Source organism: Phyllostomus discolor, chromosome X (genome assembly GCF_004126475.2).
Source record: "Phyllostomus discolor isolate MPI-MPIP mPhyDis1 chromosome X, mPhyDis1.pri.v3, whole genome shotgun sequence".
Lineage (NCBI taxonomy): Eukaryota > Metazoa > Chordata > Mammalia > Chiroptera > Phyllostomidae > Phyllostomus > Phyllostomus discolor.
In genome coordinates, this window is record NC_050198.1 from 32,830,202 (window position 1) to 32,849,134 (window position 18,933).

Below are 18,933 nucleotides of genomic sequence, written 5' to 3' on the forward strand. Positions count from 1 at the left end.
CAGCACTCTTCTTAGGGTCTGGTTTTTCGGTTCTGTCACAATACTTGGTCCCCTATTTTCACATATGCTGAAGTATGTTGGTTGCTTGCTTCTCTACTCCACAGATCTGTCAGGATTTTCTCCCCTGAGCAGAAGGAAGCTGAATCTGCTCCTTCCTACTCTGGCGCCATCTTAGATCCTCCCTACTTTGTTCTTCTATCTCAAAATTTTCTGAGGCTATTCGGGGATGTTTATGGTCCCATATAAATTTTTGAAATATTTGTTCTGTATCTGTGAAATATGTCATTGGTATTTTAATAGTGATTGTGTTGAGTCTATAAATTGCTTTAGGTAGTATGGACATTGTGATGATGTTAATTTTTCCAATCTGTCAATACAGTATATGCTTCCCTTTATTTATGTCTTCCTTAATTTCTTTCTTCAGAGTCATGTAATTTTCTGAGAATAGGTCTTTTACCTCCTTGGCTAGCTTTATTCCTAGGTACTTATATTTTTTTCTTCTTGCTATAGTAAATGGGATTCCTCCCCTAATTTCTGGTTCTGACATTTTATTTTTGGTATACAAAAAATGCCTTCGATTTCTGAATTATAACTTGTATCTCACTGTTTTGCCAAATTCATATAGTAGGTCAAGTAGTTTTTTGGTGGAGTCTGTATGTTTTCTATGTACACTATCATTTCATCTGCAAACAATGACAGTTTTACTTCACCCTTTCCAATTTGGATGTCTTTTATTTCTTTTTCTTATCTGATTCCTATGGCTAGAACTTCCAATATTATTTTGAATAGAAGTGGTAAAAGTAGCTGTGGCTGTTGTGGCTCAGTAGATTGAGTGCTGGCCTGCAAATCAAAGGGTCGCTGGTTCAAGTCCCAGTCTGGGGCACATGCCTGGGTTGCAGGCCAGGTGTAGGGAGCGTCCAAGAGGCAAACACACATTGATGTTTCTCTTCCTCTCTTTCTCCATCCCTTCTTCTCTCTAAAAATAAATAAAACCTTACAAAAATTAAGAAAAAAGTGGTGAAAGTGGACACCCTTGTCTTGTTCCTGATCTTAGTGGGAAAGCTTTTATTTTTCTGTCTGTTGAGTATGATGTTGGCTCTAGGTTTCTCATATATGGCCTTTATTTTGTTGAGGTATGCTCTGTCTACTGCTACTTTGCTGAGTGTTTTTTATCTTAAATGGGTTCTGTGCTTTATCAAATGATTTTATAGCATCTATTGTTATGTTTACATGGTTTTTGTCCCTTTGTTTATATGATATATTATGTTTATTGTTTTATGAATATTGTACAGCCCTTGCATTCATGGGATGAATCCCTCTTGATCACAATGTATGATCTTTTTTAATGTATGGCTGGATATGGATTGCCAATACATTTTTGAGGATTTTCACATCCGTGTACATCAGTGATATTGGCCTGTAGTTTTCTTTCTTTGTTGTGTCTTTATCTGCTTTTGGGATTAGGATGATACTGACCTCATAAAAAGAGTTTGGGGCCCTGGCTGGCGTAGCTCAGTGGATTGAGCGTGGGCTGGGAACCAAAGTGTCCCAGGTTTGATTCCCAGCCAGGGTACATTCCTGGGTTGCAGGCCAGAACCCCCAGCAACCGCACATTGATGTTTCTCTCTCTCTCTATCTCCCTCCCTTCCCTCTCTAAAAATAAATAAATAAAATCTTTAAAAAAAATAAAAAAAAAAGAGTTTGGGAGGCTTTCCTCTTCTTGCATTTTTTGGATGAGTTTGACAAGGATAGCAGTTTGCTGTTCCTTAAATATTTTGTCAGATTCTCCTGTGAAACTCTCTGGCCCAGGGCTTTTGTGTGCTGGGGGTTTTTTGATTCCTGCTTCAATTTCAGTAGTTGTTATTGGTCTGTTCAGGCTTTCTGCTTCTTCATTCAGTTTTGGAAGATTATATGTTCCTAGAAATTTGTCCAGTTCACCCAGGTTTTCAAATTTCTTGCCATATACTTGTTCATAGCAATTTCTTACAGTCCTTCGTATTTCTGTGGTATTAGTTGTAATTTTTCCTCTCTTATATCTGATTTTATTTATTTGGGTCATCTTTCTTTTTTTTTATTGATGAGCCTTGTTAAAAACTTGTCGGTGTTGTTCATCTTTTCAAAGAATCAGCTCCTGGATTTATTGATCCTTTGTATTGTCCTTTTAGTACCTATGTCATTTAATTCTGCTCTGATCTTGATTGTTTCCTTCCTTCTGTTCATTTTGGGCTTTGTTTGTGGTTGTTCCTCCAGTTGTTTGAGATGTGGGATTAGGATGTATATTTGAAATTTTTCTCATTTTTAGGTAGGCCTCTGTTGCTATGAACTGTTCTTGAACTTCCCTCTCAGGACTGCCTTTGCTGTGTCCCATAGGTTTGGGGCTGGTGTGTGTTCATTTTCATTTGTTTCCTGAAACTTTTCGATTTCTTCCTTGATCTCATTGTTAACTCATTCATTGTTTAATAACATGTTATTCACTCTCCATGAATTTTACTGTTTTTCAGTTTTTTCCTTGAGGTTGGTTTCCAGTTTCAAGCCCTTGTGGTTTGAGGAAATGCTTGATATGATTTAAATTTTCTTGAATTTTTTGAGGCTTGTTTAGTATCCCCTCATGTGGTCTATCTTTGAACATGTTCCATGTGCATTTGAAAAGAATATGTATATTGCTCCTTGAGGTGAAAGTTTCTATATATATCAGTTAATTCCATTAGCTCTAATGTGTCATTCAGTGCCACAATATCCTCATTGATTCCTTGTTTGGAAAATCTATCCATTGTTGAAAGTGGTGTGTTAAAATCCCCTGCTATAAATGTGTTGCTCTCTATATCTTTCTTGAAGTCCTCCAAGATTTCCCTTATATATTTGGGTGCTTGTATGTTGGGCGCATATATGTTTCTAATATTTATATCTTTTTATGGATTCTTCCATCTAGTATTATGAAGTGTCTCTTTTTATGGCACTTTGTTTTGATGTCTATTTTGTGTGGTAGAAGTATTGCTAACCCGACTTTTTTCCCCTGTTGGTTTGGTTGGAATATTTTTACCGAACCCTTCACTTTCAGTCTCTATAGGTCTTTTGTTCTGATGTTGGTCTCTTGTAGACAGTATATATGCAGGTCATGTTTTCTTATCCATTCAGCTACCCTATGTCTTTTGATTAGAGCATTTAATCCATTTACATTTAAGGTTATTATTGATAGGTACTTAGTCATTGACATTTTTTCCCTTTGTTTTTGTTTCCCCCTCTCTTTTTCTTCCTTAAAGCAGTCCCTTCAGCATATTTTGCAGTGCTGGTTTGGTGGAGGTATATTCTTTCAACCGTCTTTTGTCTGAGACACTCCTGTTTTGCCTTCCATTTTAAATGAGAGTCTTGCTGGGTAGTCTTGGTTGCGGGCCTTTACTTTTCATTACTTGGAATATTTCTTGTCATTCCATTCTGGCTTGTAGTATTTCTGTTGAGAAATCAGCTGCCAGCCTTATTGGAGTTTCCTTGTATGTTGCTTCCTATTTCTCCTTTGCTGCCTTTAAGCTTCTCTTTTTGTCTTTGCATTTTGCTGTTTTAATTATGATGTATCTTGGAGTGGGACTCTTTGGATTTGTTGGGTTTTGGTTGTTGTTGGGTCATTCTCTGGTGGGTCCTTCCCTTCTTCTGGCTGACTGAGGGTTACTCAACTTGCCATGTCTTGTATGCTGTTGTGCAGGTGCTGCCAGAACAAAACCAGAAAGCCCAGGAACCAAATCCATAGCTCTACAAAAATAACTCCCACTTGCTATCCGACTGTCAACAGCAAATGAACCAGTATTAATGAGGGTGTAAAGAGATTAAGACTACTCTAAGAAAGGAGAACAAATATGAGATGACCTACTGAAAGATGATTTTGAGAGGGTAGAGGAAGGAGTATTAATATGAGTAGGAATTGGTGCAATGTGAAGAGAAAAAGTAATATTTACATCATAAATAAAGGGAATGGAGAAGGTGGAATGTAGTGAGAAAAGAGAAGTGTATGGTATTGGGCTAAAAAATAAATTAAAAAAAATAAAAGAGAGAGAAAGAAAAAGGGAAAAAAGTAAATAAATAATAAAAAAATAGGAACCAAATAGGAGAAGAAGATCCACCACAGCATTATCAATAGCATTTGAGCTAAAATTAATATAGGTGGGATGGGAGTAAAAGGGAAAAAGGAAGAAAGAAGAGCTTAAGATGTCTAGAGGAAAAGGAAGTGATTTAGAGATGATAGAGGGAGTGGGAATACTAAGAGTGAGGAATGAAAACCAGGCTAATACAGGGAAAAAGTAAAGTTTGAGGTGAGAAGAAAAAGAAGCAAAGAAAAAGGCTGGGACAAAAGGGGAAAAAAGAGAAAAAAGCAGGCTAATACAGGGAAAGATTAAAATTTAAAGTGAAAAAAAGAGTAGGAGAGGGGAACAGTAAAATTTGAGATTTGAAATATAAAAGTAATGATGATCTAGAGATAAAGTTGAAAAAATGAAACAACTATGCTTTCCACAACTAATGAGCCAAGATTGTTAATGGTGGAGAGAGAATGAGGGTATTTTAAGAATGGGGAAAGAATGTGAGGTGACCATTGATAAGAAAATTGGTTTGAGAGGGTGGACGGGAAAGAAATAGTAAGAGTGTGGAATGGAAACAAGTAGTAGCAAGAGAGAAAACAAAACTTGAAATGAAAATAATAAGAGGAAAGAAGAAGGTAAACGAAGGGAGGAGCAAACTATGAAAATTGAAATAAAGTATAATATAAAATCTAGTGGCTTAATATGCACAAACTTGGAGGACAAGAAATGAATGTTAAAAAGTGATGCAGGAAAGAAAATATCACAAATCATGGAGAATAACATGGTGGGTTTAATCTTGGAAACATCTAGTATTTACCACTGTTTTTTCTATCTAGTTCCACCTCTGGTGATGTCAGATGGTGATCCCATCTGGCCTTTGGCAGCCTTTTGGAGACTACCAAGGATCTATTTTCAGTGGCTGACTCCTTCATTTGTTAATCTAGTCACTCTGCACTCAGCAGTCAGGCTTAAGTACCACAGAGTGGGGCAGAATCCTTTCTGGGGTTAGGGCTATTGCTTCCCCCCAGGCTGCTGCCACTTGGAGGAAGGTGGTCTGCCTGAGCAAGATGACTCCTGCAGTATGGGGGATGACTCAGCACTGGGATCCTGGCGGCTGCTCTCTCAGTTCTCTCCCCAAAGCTACCATCCCCAATCTCAAGCATCTCTAGTCCACTTTGCCACGCCTTTGCCAGAGTCCAGGGTAAGTGGCTATAAATGAAATTTTATGTGTTGGCCCTTTAAATGGCTCTTTGTGTCTCCAGCCATCTGTCTCTGGCAGAGAGCAACCTTGCCATTTTTCACAGCTGGATGTTATCTGTGTACTTTTCAGGCTCTAGTGCTCTAGACTGGGGATCCCAGCTTGGGATTTAGATCCCACACTTCTTAGGGTTTTTTCTTTGTTGTGTCTTAAATATTCCTCCAGCTCTTCAGCTGCCCATCATGAGTGCCCAACCAGCCCTCTCGAGTCTCCACTGCACTACCTACCAGTCACATGGTGTTGAAGCTGTTTCTTCTGTTTGTCCCTGGTTATAAGGCTTTTCTCTTGCAATTGTTCAGTTGTTTATTCTGGATGATTTCTCCACAATTTAGTTGTAATTCAAGATTGGTCCTGGGAGAAGGTTAGTGTAATTCCCATTCACTCCTCTGCCATCTAGGTTCCCCCCTTGACTAGAATTCTTGAGTTTCCTTCCAAGTTACCTCCCTTCTGGTATTATTAAGGCAAAACCCAGAACTAATAGAATGTTACTAATTGAATGTAGAATTGGGCCAAAGGAAATCTTTCATCTTACATAATAGTAACTGATACCTACTGAGTACTTACCATCTGCCAGGCACTATTCTAAGCACTTTTTCCTCTATCAACTCGATTCTCATGTAAGCCTTTGAGATACATGCTATAATTACCTCTGCTTTAAAAATAAAAGAGTATATGTACAGGACTTCCAGCCAAGATGGAAACAAGTAGACACACTGTGCCTCCTTGCACAACCAAAATAAGGACCACAAAAATTTAGAAACAAAAAAAAACAACCAGTATTGACAGAAAATTGAACTGTATAGAAGTCTGATAACCAAGGAGTTAAAGAAGAAACCTTCATCTAGACTGGTAGGAGGGGCAGAGCCAGGTGGCTGGGTGGAGAGTGCTTGCGGCAAAGCAGCAGCTAGAGGACCCCAGGTGCCCAAAGCAGCAGTGGGTGGACCCAGCGAGGTGGCAATTGTGGAGGGGCATGGCGCACAAGGTGACTGGTGGACTGGGTGGTCCCACATTTGCATGCAGATAAACCAGGCAAAACTGGGGAGTGAGACAGACTGCACAACCCAGGGTTCCAGTGTGGGGAAATAAAGCCTCAAAACACCGATTGAAAACACCTGTGGGTGTTGAGATGCCAGGATAGACTTCCAGCCTCACAGGAGAGTTTGTTGGAGACCCAGAGGGTCCTAGAATGTACACAAACCCAGCCACACGGGAATCAGCACCAGAAGGGCCCAGTTTGCTTGGGGGAAGTGGTGGAAGTGACTGAAATCCTGTAAGAGTGGAGCAAGCATTATTGTTCCCTCTCGGACCTCTCCCAAACATACTGGTCACAACCCAGCGACTGGTTGCATCACCCTGGTGAACACCTAAGGCTCCATCCCTCACTACATAACAAGCACGTCAAGACAAAAAAAAAAAAAAAAAAAAAAAAAAAAAAAAAAAAGGCCCAAATGAAAGAACAGCTCAAAGCTCCAGAAAAAATAATACTAAGTGACAAAGAGATAGCCAACCTATCAGATGCACATTTCAAAACACTGATGATCAGGATGCTCACAGAATTTGGTCACAAATTAGATGAAAAAATGAAGGCAATGCTAAGTGAAATAAAGGAAAATGTACAGGAACCAATAGTGATGGGAAGGAAACTGGGACTCAAATCAATGGAGTGGACCAGAAGGAAGAAAGAAACAATAACACAGAAAAGAATGAAGAAATAAGAATTCAAAAAAATAAGGAGTGGCTTAGGAACCTCTGGGACACCTTTAAATGTTCCAACATCCCAATTATAGGGGTACCAGAAGGAGAAGAGAAAGAGTGACAAGTGGAAAACTTATTTGAACAAATAATAAAGGAGAACTTCCCCAATCTGGCAAAAGAAATAGACTTCCAGGAAGTCCAGGAAGCTCAGAGAGTCCCAAGGAAGTTGGACCCAAGGAGGAACACACCAAGGCACATCATAATTACATTAGCCAAGGTAAAAATGAAGGAGAGAATCCTAGAAGCAGCAAGAGATAGGATACAGTAACCTACAAAGGAGTTCCCATCAGACTGTCAACTGATTTCTCCAAAGAGACCTTACAGGCAAGAAGGGGTCGGAAAGAAGTATTCCAAGTCATGAAAGGCAAGGACCTACATTCAAGATTGCTCTATCCAGCAAAGCTTTCATTTAGAGTAGAAGGGCAGATAAAGTGCTTCCCAGATAAGGTCAAGTTAAAGGAGTTCATCATCACCAAGCCCTTATTACATGAAATGTTAAAGGGACTTATCTAAGAAAAAGAAGATAAAAAACATGTATAGTAAAATGACAGCAAACTCACAATTATTAACAACCACACCTAAAGCAAAAACAAAAATAAACTAAGTCAACATCTAGAACAGGAACAGAACCACAGAAATGGAGATCACATGGAGGGTTATCAACAGGGGAGTGGGAGGAGGAGAGAGGGGGGAAAAGGTACAGAGAATAAGTAGCACAGATGGTAGGTAGAAAATAGACAGGGGGAGGGTAAGAATAGTATGGGAAATGTAGAAGCCAAAGAACTTATAAGTATGACACATGGACATGAACTAAAGTAGGGAATGTGGGTGGGAGAGGGTATGGAGAGGAGTGAAGGGGGAAATGGGACAACTATAATAGAATAATCAATAAACTATATTAAAAAATAAAATATAGTATCAAAAATATTAGACTACATGTTGCCTTTGAAAAAAAAATAAGAACTTGTCCAATGTTTGTTTTGAAGTCTGTTTAATTGAGGATACAGAGAACCCTGGTGAACTATTCCTGCCCTCCTTAGTAAGGCATCCTTCTGTGACTGACAAAATACTTGTGTCTACTAGATGATATTTTACCCCCTTGGCCAGGATTGGATAATCATTGTCAAAGTTCTCCCCTTTGGATCTCTGCTCTTTAGATGCTATGTGACCACCTTTGTGCTAATACAATCTCTTCTGCATAGAGATTACAACATAGGTGATTAGGTTACAGCTTTGTGCATAATTTCAGATTTACTATAGGTTGGTTGAAAGAGACCCCTTCCACACATACCTGTAGTGTTAGGTTCATTTCTTGAATTACTTAACCATGGATCTAGAAACCTGGATGAAATAAGGTAGCCATACAAATCAGGACCACGTGAAGCCCATCTTGGTGTAACTTCCCTTGGCCTACAGAGTTCATGATGTGAATGTGGTGACACTGTGTAAAGCAAGGTCTCATGGCATGTGAGAAACTTCTTTGCTATGTCTCAGTCCTTTTTTTCATGAAGTTTATATGGCCATTTATAAAGAACCAACACAAATAAACTAATAGGAAGTACATGCAAATCTCTAGGGCCCTCCTGATACTTCAACTGTATCTAACTTCTGCTAGGCCACATCTTCATCCAGTTTGGGGGTGGGGTTAGAAAGGCATCCCTGAGCAGTATCTTTGCCTCTGTCTAGCTTTCCAGAATCTCAAAATGTCCATTTCCATTTTGCATTCTAAATCTCTATTTCATATATAGGGAGTTTGTAAACTTTAGGTAAAGTTAAAATGAAAATTGTGCCACACTCTTTGAAGAGCAGAGAGGGATGACTTGAGGGCCTAGGAAAGAACTCCCTATTGGATTACAGTTGTTTATTATGATATGATGATGCAAAGGTATCACATTTGTACATTTCATTTGAAGATCATTTCTGATATAAAAAAAAACTTGCAAAAACAGTGCAAAGAACACACAAATATCCTTTACTCAGAGTCACCTGTTGTTAACATTGTATCTCATTTGCTTATATACATCATGGCTCTTTTACCCCTAAGTACTTTAGTATATATTTCCTCAGAACAATTGACAACTTTATAAAATTACATTGATAGAGGATTTTTATATAATCTATCATCCACATTTCAGGTTTTTAGTTGATCTTGTAAGATCAACATTATAAGCATTTTCCCCCCTTCACTAAAGGATTCAGTCTAGGGTCACTTACTTGTCATATCCCTAGATTTTTAAAATGTGGAACACTTCCATAGCCTTTCTTTGTTTTGTTTTTGTTGTTGTTGTTTTTTAATGATATTACCCTTTTTGAAGAATACAGTCCCACCCAACTTCCCCTTTTAAAAAATAGAACATTCATCATTTTGTGTTTGTCTGATGTTTCCACATGATTAGATTGATGTTATACATTCTTGGCTGGAATACTGTGTTGGTGATGTTCTCTCCTTTTTAGGGTATCACATCTGGAAACACACAATGTACATCTGTCCCTCACTAGCGATGTTAAGTTTGATCACTGAGTTAAGATGTCTGGTTTCTCCACTGTATAATTACTGATTTTTTTTCTTCTTGCAACTAATAAGCAATCTGTGGGACACACTCTTAGGAGCCTACAAATAACCTGCCCTTCATCAAATTATCCCCTAGAGTTAGCATCCATTAATGATTTTTGCCTAAACCAATCTTTATGATGAGTTTTCCAACTCTAGCACTCAATCCCCATTTACCAGTCTGACCTTGACATTCTACTACAAGCATGAGTGTTCTTTTCTTTCCTGTGTATGTATTATTGGTAAGGGCTTATGAATTCCTATTCTTTCCGTGGTTTACTATTTATTATTGTGCTTAATTATTTTTGTGCTGCTGAACCTGTTGTAGATTTGGCAAATAGGGTCCCCTTCAAGCTGACTGCTGTGACATACTCTAATAACCATGACATACTCTCTTTGTGACATACTGTCATAATTTTTTGAGCAGCTTCTTTCCAGCATAACAAGATGTTCCAGATTCATCTTGTATCTATTTTTTTCTCAGCCCTGGAGTGGTATCAGAGGCCAATATCTCAGTGCTAGGTGTGTGCTACTGGGGTGTCTGGTTTTTCTGTGTTTTCAGTAGACAGAACTAGGAAATATCTGCATGGATACATACATCCACACATGTGTGTACTTATACATATATCTATACACACAGATATACACATATGCCTATATACTCAGATGTATATATAAATATTTAAAAATCATGAGTTCACAAAACAGGGTTCATTCTTGTATTCTCCAATCCATATTTGTAACTTCCCTTGTTTTACAATAAGATTCCTGGTTTCCAAGGATATCAGTGTATTTTCTCAGCACTATAATATATGAGAGTTTCAACATTACTTTTTCCATGCCATCATAATAAACAAGCCTACTAAAAAGAGTTCCAGATTTATTTGCAATATCCCATGACACCCCACAAACCCATCCTGATTGAGGGTGTATATGGTGAGGGTATATAGTCTAATACTGTGTTTATTTAACTTAATTGTTTTTTGTCTTGTATTTTCTTCTTTTTTTTTTCTTTAGCATGGTTATAGTTATTTATGTGGAATATAATTAGGTTTGATTTATTTCATTTCACTTAATTTTTAGTATATTTCATTTATTATGGTATTATAGTTGTCCCAATTCTCCCCTGTTTGCCCTCTCTGTACAGTTCTCCCTTCCCTCCAGCAGTCTCCATTAGTTCATGTCCATGTGCTGTACATGTAAGTTCTTTGGCTTTTCCATTGCCTATACTGTTCTTAATTCCCCCCATCTATTCTGTACCTACACAATTATGCTTCTTATTCCCTGTACCTTTTCTCCCATTCTTCCCTTTCCCCCTCCTAGCTGATAACCCTCCAAATGGTCTCCATACCTATGGTTCTCTTCCTGTTCTAGTTGTTTGCTTAGTTTGTTTTTATTTTTTTTAGATTCAGTTGTTGATATTTGTGAGTTTGTTGTAATTTTAATGTTCATAGTTTTTATCTTCTTTTTCCTAAATAAGTCCACTTTAACATTTCGTATAATAAGGGCGTAGTGATGATGAACTTCTTTAGCTTTACCTTGTTTGGGAAGTGCTTTATCTGTCCTTCCATTCTAAATGATGGTTTTGCTGTATAGAGTCATCTAGGTTGTAGGTCTTCACTTTTCATAATTTTGAATACTTCTTGCCACTCCCTTCAAATCTGCAAAGTTTCTTTTGAGAAATCAGCTGATAGTCTTATGGGAACTCCTTTATAGGTAACTCTCTGCCTTTCTCTTGCTGCTTTTAAGATTCTCTCTTTATCTTTAATCTTTTGCATTTTAATTATGATGTGTCTTGGTGTGGGCCTCTTTGAGTCCAACTTGTTTGGGACTCTCTGTGCTTCCCAGATTTGTATGTCTATTTCCTTTGCCAAATTGGGAAAGTTTTCTTTCATTATTTTTTCAAATAAGTTTTCAATTTCTTGCTCTTTGTCTTCTCCTTTTGTCATCCCTATGATTCAGATGTTGGCCCTTTTGCAGATGTCCCAGAGTCTTCTTAAACTTGCCTTTTTTTTAAAAAAAAATTCTCATTTCTTCATTTTGTTCTGGTTGAATATTTATTTCTTATGTTACAAATTGTTGATTTGAATCTCAATTTCCTTCCCTTCACTGTTGGTTTCCTGAGGATTTTTCTTTATTTTCCTTAGTATGGCCTTCATTTCTTACCTTATGCTTTTGCCGTATTCAGTGAGTGCTTTGAGCATTCTGACAGCCAGTGTTTTGAACTCTGCATCAGATACTTTGGCTATTTCCACATCATGTAGTTCTTTTTCTGGGGTTCTATTCTATTCCTTCATTTGGGCCATATTTCTTTGTCTCCTGATTTTGGCAGCCTCCCTCTGTGTACTAGGTAGGGCTACTTTGATTCCGTTTTAGCACACTTGTTAAGTTGTGTGCGGTGGAGCCTTGGGTATTCACCAGGGCAAGGCAGTTGTGGCTCCTTGTGTTGGGGAGCAGCTGAAGAGAGGACAGTGTCACTGCTGGCTGACTTCTGGGAGATTGCCTGGTCCTCACCCCATTTCTAGTCACGTCGCCCACTTCCCGTATGTGACTGGCGCCTCTCTAGCTGCTGTCCTGGTTGTGGTTCCCAGGGTGGGTGGGTTTGCATGTGTTGGGCGCTCCTGAAAAAGCAGCAGTTTTTTCCGTCACCCCAAACCCCACTGGGTTTATATCTAGAAGTTATGAGGCTTTCTTTATGCTGTGCTGCGCCATCTGGCCTGGGCCTGGGCTTGCTCACTTATGAAGTGTCTCCCTGATATTTATCTACCACATGTGAATGTGGGGCTGCCCATTCTGCCAGCTGCCACTACCTCTCTGCCTCTCCAACCCTGGCTCACCACTGCTGTACCGAATCCTCTCCACCCTGACTCTCCATCTCAGCCCCTCCTACCTGTCTGGATGAATATAGCTTCTTTAAATCCTTGGTTGTTGGACTTCTGTACAGTTCTAGGTGTTCTTCTGGGTGATTTTCTGGCAGTTCTGGGTATTTTTCATTTTTAAGTCAGTTGTGTTCCTTCTTATGGTTGTGCAATGAGGCGAGGTGTGTCTACCTATGCCTCCATCATGACTGGACCAATTTATTTCATTTTAAAGGTATTACATTTAAATTTATTTTACTGACATTATTTGTAGACCCAGGATCTCTCCTACTGTTTAATAGAGTTAGTCATGGTTAGAGTTTGTGGTGGAGCTCCCCAGAGCTCCATGTTAAATATCCCCTCAGTGAAATCACAGATAGTTTTGTGTTAGAAGTCTACAGTTAAAACTTAGTTGATTTTGGTATATCCAGGCAGAAAAGCCATCTATGTTGCCTTTTTTCCCCTCTGAACATCTTATGGGATCAAAGTGGAATGTGATATTAACAAAACATCTATTGGGTAATTTGCCAGCCAGTATGCATGACATGGAGATCAGAACCACTTCCTTTGTGTCTTAGAATCACTTAGTGCTTAGTGCTGCTATTTAGCTAATAATTACAAATTCTGTTATACTGCTAACTTTCACTGCGACTAGTCCACACCAGTGCTATACTGACTGTGAGATGTTTTGATTATTCCTGGGAACACTGAAACAAGGTGTCTAGGGTGAGGATGTGGGTCAGAACTTTCCTATAAGAGCCACCTATCGGGTAATTTGTGATGCTGTCCATCCCTTTGCTTCCCCCTCCCCTATTTTTTGTAGGCTTCTCAAAGTCAACCTGCACAACCCAACAAGGAAGCCAGTAAGGAATTTGTTAAAGCTGCTTCCAAGAAAATAAACAGGACCAAACCTACTCTGGAGTTGGCCAAAAACAATGAGATGCATATAAAACAGTGAGTAAGAGGGGACACAGATGGCATTGTTTAAGATGGTAAAGGAAATTGTGTGACATCTTTTGATCCCCTTTTGTCCCCATTGAGAACATGTTTAATGAGCCATGTTGGTGATTACTACATTAACTGTCATTGCTGAGGTGGGCCCAGCTGTGGTTGCTAAAGTGTTAACCATTGCCTTAGATTTGGCAAAGTAAACATTGCCAAATCTAAGGTTACAGAGATTTACTTTTTAAAAATTTTATTTCAAAATATTTATTGAATTTATTGGGATTACATTGGTTAATAGAATTTTATAGGTTTTAGGTGTACAATTCTATAATACATCATCTGTATATTGTATTGTGTGTTCACCACCTGAAGTTAAGTCTCCTTCTGTCACCATTTATTTCCCTTTTACCCCTTTCTACTTCCTCCCATCCACCTTTTCCACTGATAATCACATACTGTTGTCTGTCTATGTGTGTGGGTGTGTTTTTTGCTTGTTTTTAAGGTTTCCTCTTCAGAGTTTTAAAGTTTTAGCTCTTAATTTAGGTTTTTGAGGTAATTTTTGTTGTTGGTGTATGTTAGGGCTCTAAATTCATTGTTTTGCATGTAGATAGCCAGTTGTCCCAGTACCTTTTTCTTAAAAAGACTAATCTTTTTCCACTTAATTGTCTTGGCACCCTTGTCAAAAATGAATTGTCTATTAACTGTAAGTGTTTTGTATTTTTTTAAAATTACCCACACCTGAGGACATGCTTATTGATTTTAGGGAGAGGGGAAGGAAGAGAGAGAAAGGGAGAGAAACTGCAGGGAGAGAGAAACATCATCAGTCGCCTCTCATACTTGCTCCAACCAGGGACCGAATCTGCATCCTAGGTATGTGCCCTGACCTGGAATTGAACCCATGACCTTATGGTTTATGGAATGGCGCTCCAACCATCTGAGCCACACCGGTCAGGGCAAGTGTTTCATTATATCAGTACCATACTATCTTGATTATTGTTGTTCTGTAGGGCATTTTGAAATTGGAGAGTGTGACTCCTCTAACTTTGTTTCTCTTTTTCAAGACTGTTTTGGCCATTCTGATTTTGTATAATATGACTTTTATAGTCAGCTTGTCTATTTCTAATAAGCCAGATAGCACTTCCTTTTAAACAATAATTCATTGGCTTTTTTGTATTATATTTCTTAGAGTTGTACAACCATCACCACTATCTAATTTTAGGACTTTTCCAACATTCCACTCCCTTATGAAAGAAACTCATACCCATTAGTAGTCCCTTCCCTTTTCTAGTCTCCATTCTACACTTCATTTTCCAGACCCTGCCCCTTCTCAGCCCTAGGCAACCACTAATCTACTTTCTGTTATGAATAATACACCTATGGGTATGTCCATTCTGGATGTTTTAGATAGATGGAATCATAAGCTGTCTAGTCTTTTGGAGGTACTTACTCTTGTTCAGACTGATGATTGTATTTGCCTTTAATCCTTTCTCTTATTCTGATTTCTAGTCATCTAATGATTTGGTCATACTAGATTAGTTACTGTAATTGGAGATGAAATCCTATTCAAAACAAAGCTTTGCCTCTGACACATGTGAAAAATGCCTATTTTGGTCTTATCCTCCAATGAGAAAACATCTGGTGAATAGCCTAGGGTAAAGTGACTATGGTTAGATACCACCAATGTTAAGTATCAGCCCACCATTGACTTATAATCCTTCACCATATACCTCTCTCTTATAATTCTCTCTCATAAGACTTCAAAAAATATTAATTTCAACTTTCATTTTACCAGATATCTGGTGTTGATAGATAAAAACAAATAAATGCAGCTAGTGAGGGAGACTGATGTATAAACAAAGTCATACAATGTGTAAATATTATAATGAAAGCCTTTATATAAAAATAAAGGTAAGAAATCATATATGAGAAAAGTATAAAATGGATTTCAGGGGAATTTTTTTCAGAAAAATGTTGGGGACCTAGGCCATAGAAACTACACACTGTGCCACTTAGTTGATTCACTATGGTACTCAATGACTTTTTTTAAAGATCTTATTTATTTTTAGAGAGAAGGGAAGGGAAGGAGAAAGAGAGGCAGAGAAACATCAGTGTGTGCCTGCCTCTCAGGCGCCCCCACTGGGTACCTGACCTAGCCCGCAACCCAGTCATGCGCACTGACTGGGAATCAAACTGGCGACCCTTAGGTTTGCAGGCCTGTGCCCAATCCACTGAACTACACCAGTCAGGGCCTCAGTGACTTTTATACTCTTAATATGTCTCTTGGAGTTGAAGCCCTTTCCTCTTCCATACCTTTAGTAAATCTAGCAACAAAATGAGATGGCAGGTGAAGATTCTAGATAATACATTCTTCTTACCCAGACATTGTTTTCTTTACAGATATGAGCTGGAACCTTCAGCAGCAGCAGTTTCTACCCCCATGGTATTACACATTGTGAAGAAACCATGCACTCTGAAGACATGTACCATTTCTGAAACACCCACTACTGAGAAGCCTTCTCTTATAAAAAAGCCATTAGTGTTAAAAGAGAAACCCACTACTGGGGACACAGTCCTCAATAGGAGATCACTATCTTTAAAGAAGCACATAAATCAGAATAACATCTCTCTATTCGAGAAGCCACTAACCTTGCTTGAAGAGACTGAGAGTGATTTAGAGTATATTTTAGAGCCAGTGACTTTTGGGAAAAAACAAAAATCTGAGGAGGCAGTTGTCACTCAGAGGAATTTATCCTTTAAGGAGATGTGTACATGTCAGGGGAAGCAGTCCTGCTGTGAAAACGAGATGACATTGTTGAATATTAATGTTGAAAAGGATTCCTTCTTTATGGAGCCAATGAACTTTAGGAAGAAGCCTGAAACTAAGGAGGCAACCCCCACCAAGCAGCTATTAACTTTAAAAAAGTCTGCCACTCAGGAAAAGATGTCTCACGAGAAGAAACCACTAATATTGCAGAAGGCCACCTCTGGAGAAGAGTCGCTCATTGAGAAACCATTGTCCTTTGAGAAGACATGTACCGCTGAGGAGTTCTGTTTCCAAGAGTCATCTCTGTTGCAAGAGAAGCACACCACTCAGGGGGAAGTGTCTATTTTGAAGAAGCCCTTGACCTTGCAAAAGGTGACAACTAAGGAAGAGTCACTTTTAAAGGAAACTCTGCTTTATAAGAAGAAACGTACCATTGAGGAGGCAGCTGCCACCGAGGAGCTAGTAATTTTAAAGAAGAAATGTACCACTCAAGATAAGATATCCTGCTTGAAGACCATTTCTGGAGCAAAGTCAGTCATTAAGGAGCCATCGTCCTTTAAAAAGAAGCCTACTACTGAGGAGGAGTTCCTCTTCAAGGAATCATCTGTATTGCCAGAGAAGCATACCACTCAGGAGGAGGTGTCAATCTTGAAGATGCCCTTGGTCCTGCAAAAGACTCCAACTGAAGAGGAGTCACTTTTAAAGGAGACTCTGGTTTTTAAGAAGAAGCATACCATTGAGGAGGCAACCGCCACCAAGGAGCTAGTACTTTTAAAGAAGAAATGTACCATGCAAGATAAGATACCCTGCTTGAAGAAACCACTAATATTGCAGACAATTTCTGAAGGGAAGTCAGTCATTAAGGAGCCATCGTCCTTTAAAAAGAAGCCTGCCACTGAGAAACAGTTCCTCTTCAAGGAATCATCTGTGTTGCCAGAGAAGCACACCACTCAGAGGGAGGTGGCCCTCTTGAAGAAGCCATGGGCATTGCAAGACAATATTCACAGTAAAGATGAATTTCTTATGGAGCCAGTTTCCTTGAGGAAGAAACATACCATGAATGAGGCAATCTCCAGCAAGGAGCTAATATCTTTAAAGAAGAAAGAGTGCACCACTCAAATAATGATGTCCATCTGCCAAGTAATATTGGACTTGCAGAATATTATTGACAAAGGTAAACATTCCTTCTTTATGGGGCCAGCATCACTTAGGAAAAAGTCTTCAATTGAGAAGGCAATCCCTACCAAGGCACCATTATCAACAAAGAAGAAGCGACTCACTCAGGGAAAGATGTTTCTCTTAGAGAAGCCATTGGTGTTAGACAAGACCACCTCTGAAAAGGGGTCACTCTTTAAGAAGGCGTTGCCCTTTGAGAAAAAGCCTAAAACTGATGAGTTTCTCTGGCAGGATCCATGTCTATTGAAAGAGGATCACACCACTCTGCAGGGGGTGTTCCACTCAAAGAAGCCATTGGCCTTGCAGGAAAAGGCTACCACTAAAGAAAAATCATGTATTAAGGAACCATCAGAGAAGAAGCCTATCACTGAGGAGGAATTCCTCTTTCAGGAGCCATTTTCACTGCATGTTAAACCTACTAACAAAGATGAGTCCCTTTTCTGCAAGTGTTTGGACAGCCAGAATAAGATGGATACCAAAGAGGACTCCTTGAAGAAGCTGTTGACTTTGCAGGAGAAAAGCACCACTGAAAAGGATACCCTTTTCAAGAAACCATTGGTTCTGAAGAAGAAGCCCTCCAATGAGGCAACAACAAGCATAGAAAGCCAATTATCTTTAAAGAAGAAGCCTACTGCTCAGCGAGAGGTGTTCCTCTTGAAGAAGCAGTTGTCCTTGCAAAAGAACACCACTAATGAAGAGTTCCTTATTAAGCAACCACTGACCTTGCAGGAGAAGCCCAGCACTGAGGAGTCCCTCTTCAAAGAATTAGCCTTTCATGGGAAGTCTACCATTAATGAAGCATTCCATTTCAAGATGTTCTCCTTGAATGAGGAACCCACTACTAGGCAGGAGTTGTCATTTGAGGAACCATTGGCCTTGCAAAATAATCCTACCCAAAGGGAAGATACCTTTCTTAAAGATGTCTCTATCCAATTTGAGAGTAGCCCACATGTATTTAGCACCGCCTCTGAATCTAGAACAGGCATGTCCAGCTCTGGCATCATGTGCAATGTGAGCAAGTTTAATACCACAAAGAAGTCCAGTGATTGTGAATCCAGTTCCAATAAACCTTTCTCATCTTGTGGCAAGAGATCACAGAAGGAGGTATTTTGCTTTCTTCTTAAATTAGATGAAGTGTTCTTTGTTGTTCTGGAGGTAGCTGCTAGCAAAGAGATGTTTTTTCTTAAGCAGCAATTGAGCTGTGTGTTATAAGCTATAGTAAATCAAGTTGGCCTTTGAGAATCTCTTGACTTTCCAATTGGCATAGTAATTTACCTAAGCAATTAGAAAGTATTTATCCCAGGAATACCCACAAGGGCCTGGAATACTATATATACAGGGGTAGACAAAAGTAGGTTAACATTTGTTCATATGGAAAAAGACTTGTAGGTTATAATTATTCCAATAGTTTTATTAACTCTAAAGAATGTCACAATGGCACAGTAAAACTGCTTTTGCCCACCCTAGTTTATATAGGCTTTGCAGTAGTGTTTACATCTTTCAGGAAATTGCCTTTCTTAGTAATTTCAGTCTTCATTCAAGTTGGCTTTGAAGAAGGA

General features: G+C 39.0%; 1 protein-coding gene across 3 annotated transcripts in view; it reads left to right on the forward strand.

Annotated features, from left to right (window-relative positions):
* The window catches only part of CCNB3 (cyclin B3), a 71,127-nt gene that overhangs the window by 26,707 nt on the left and 25,487 nt on the right, over positions 1-18,933 (forward strand). For all 3 annotated transcript variants that reach the window (XM_036016425.1, XM_028523219.2, XM_036016426.1), the window contains exons 4-5: positions 13,313-13,443; positions 15,832-18,478. In XM_036016425.1, the coding sequence (XP_035872318.1) occupies positions 13,313-13,443; positions 15,832-18,478 (2,778 nt within the window). The remainder of the gene's footprint in view (positions 1-13,312; positions 13,444-15,831; positions 18,479-18,933) is intronic.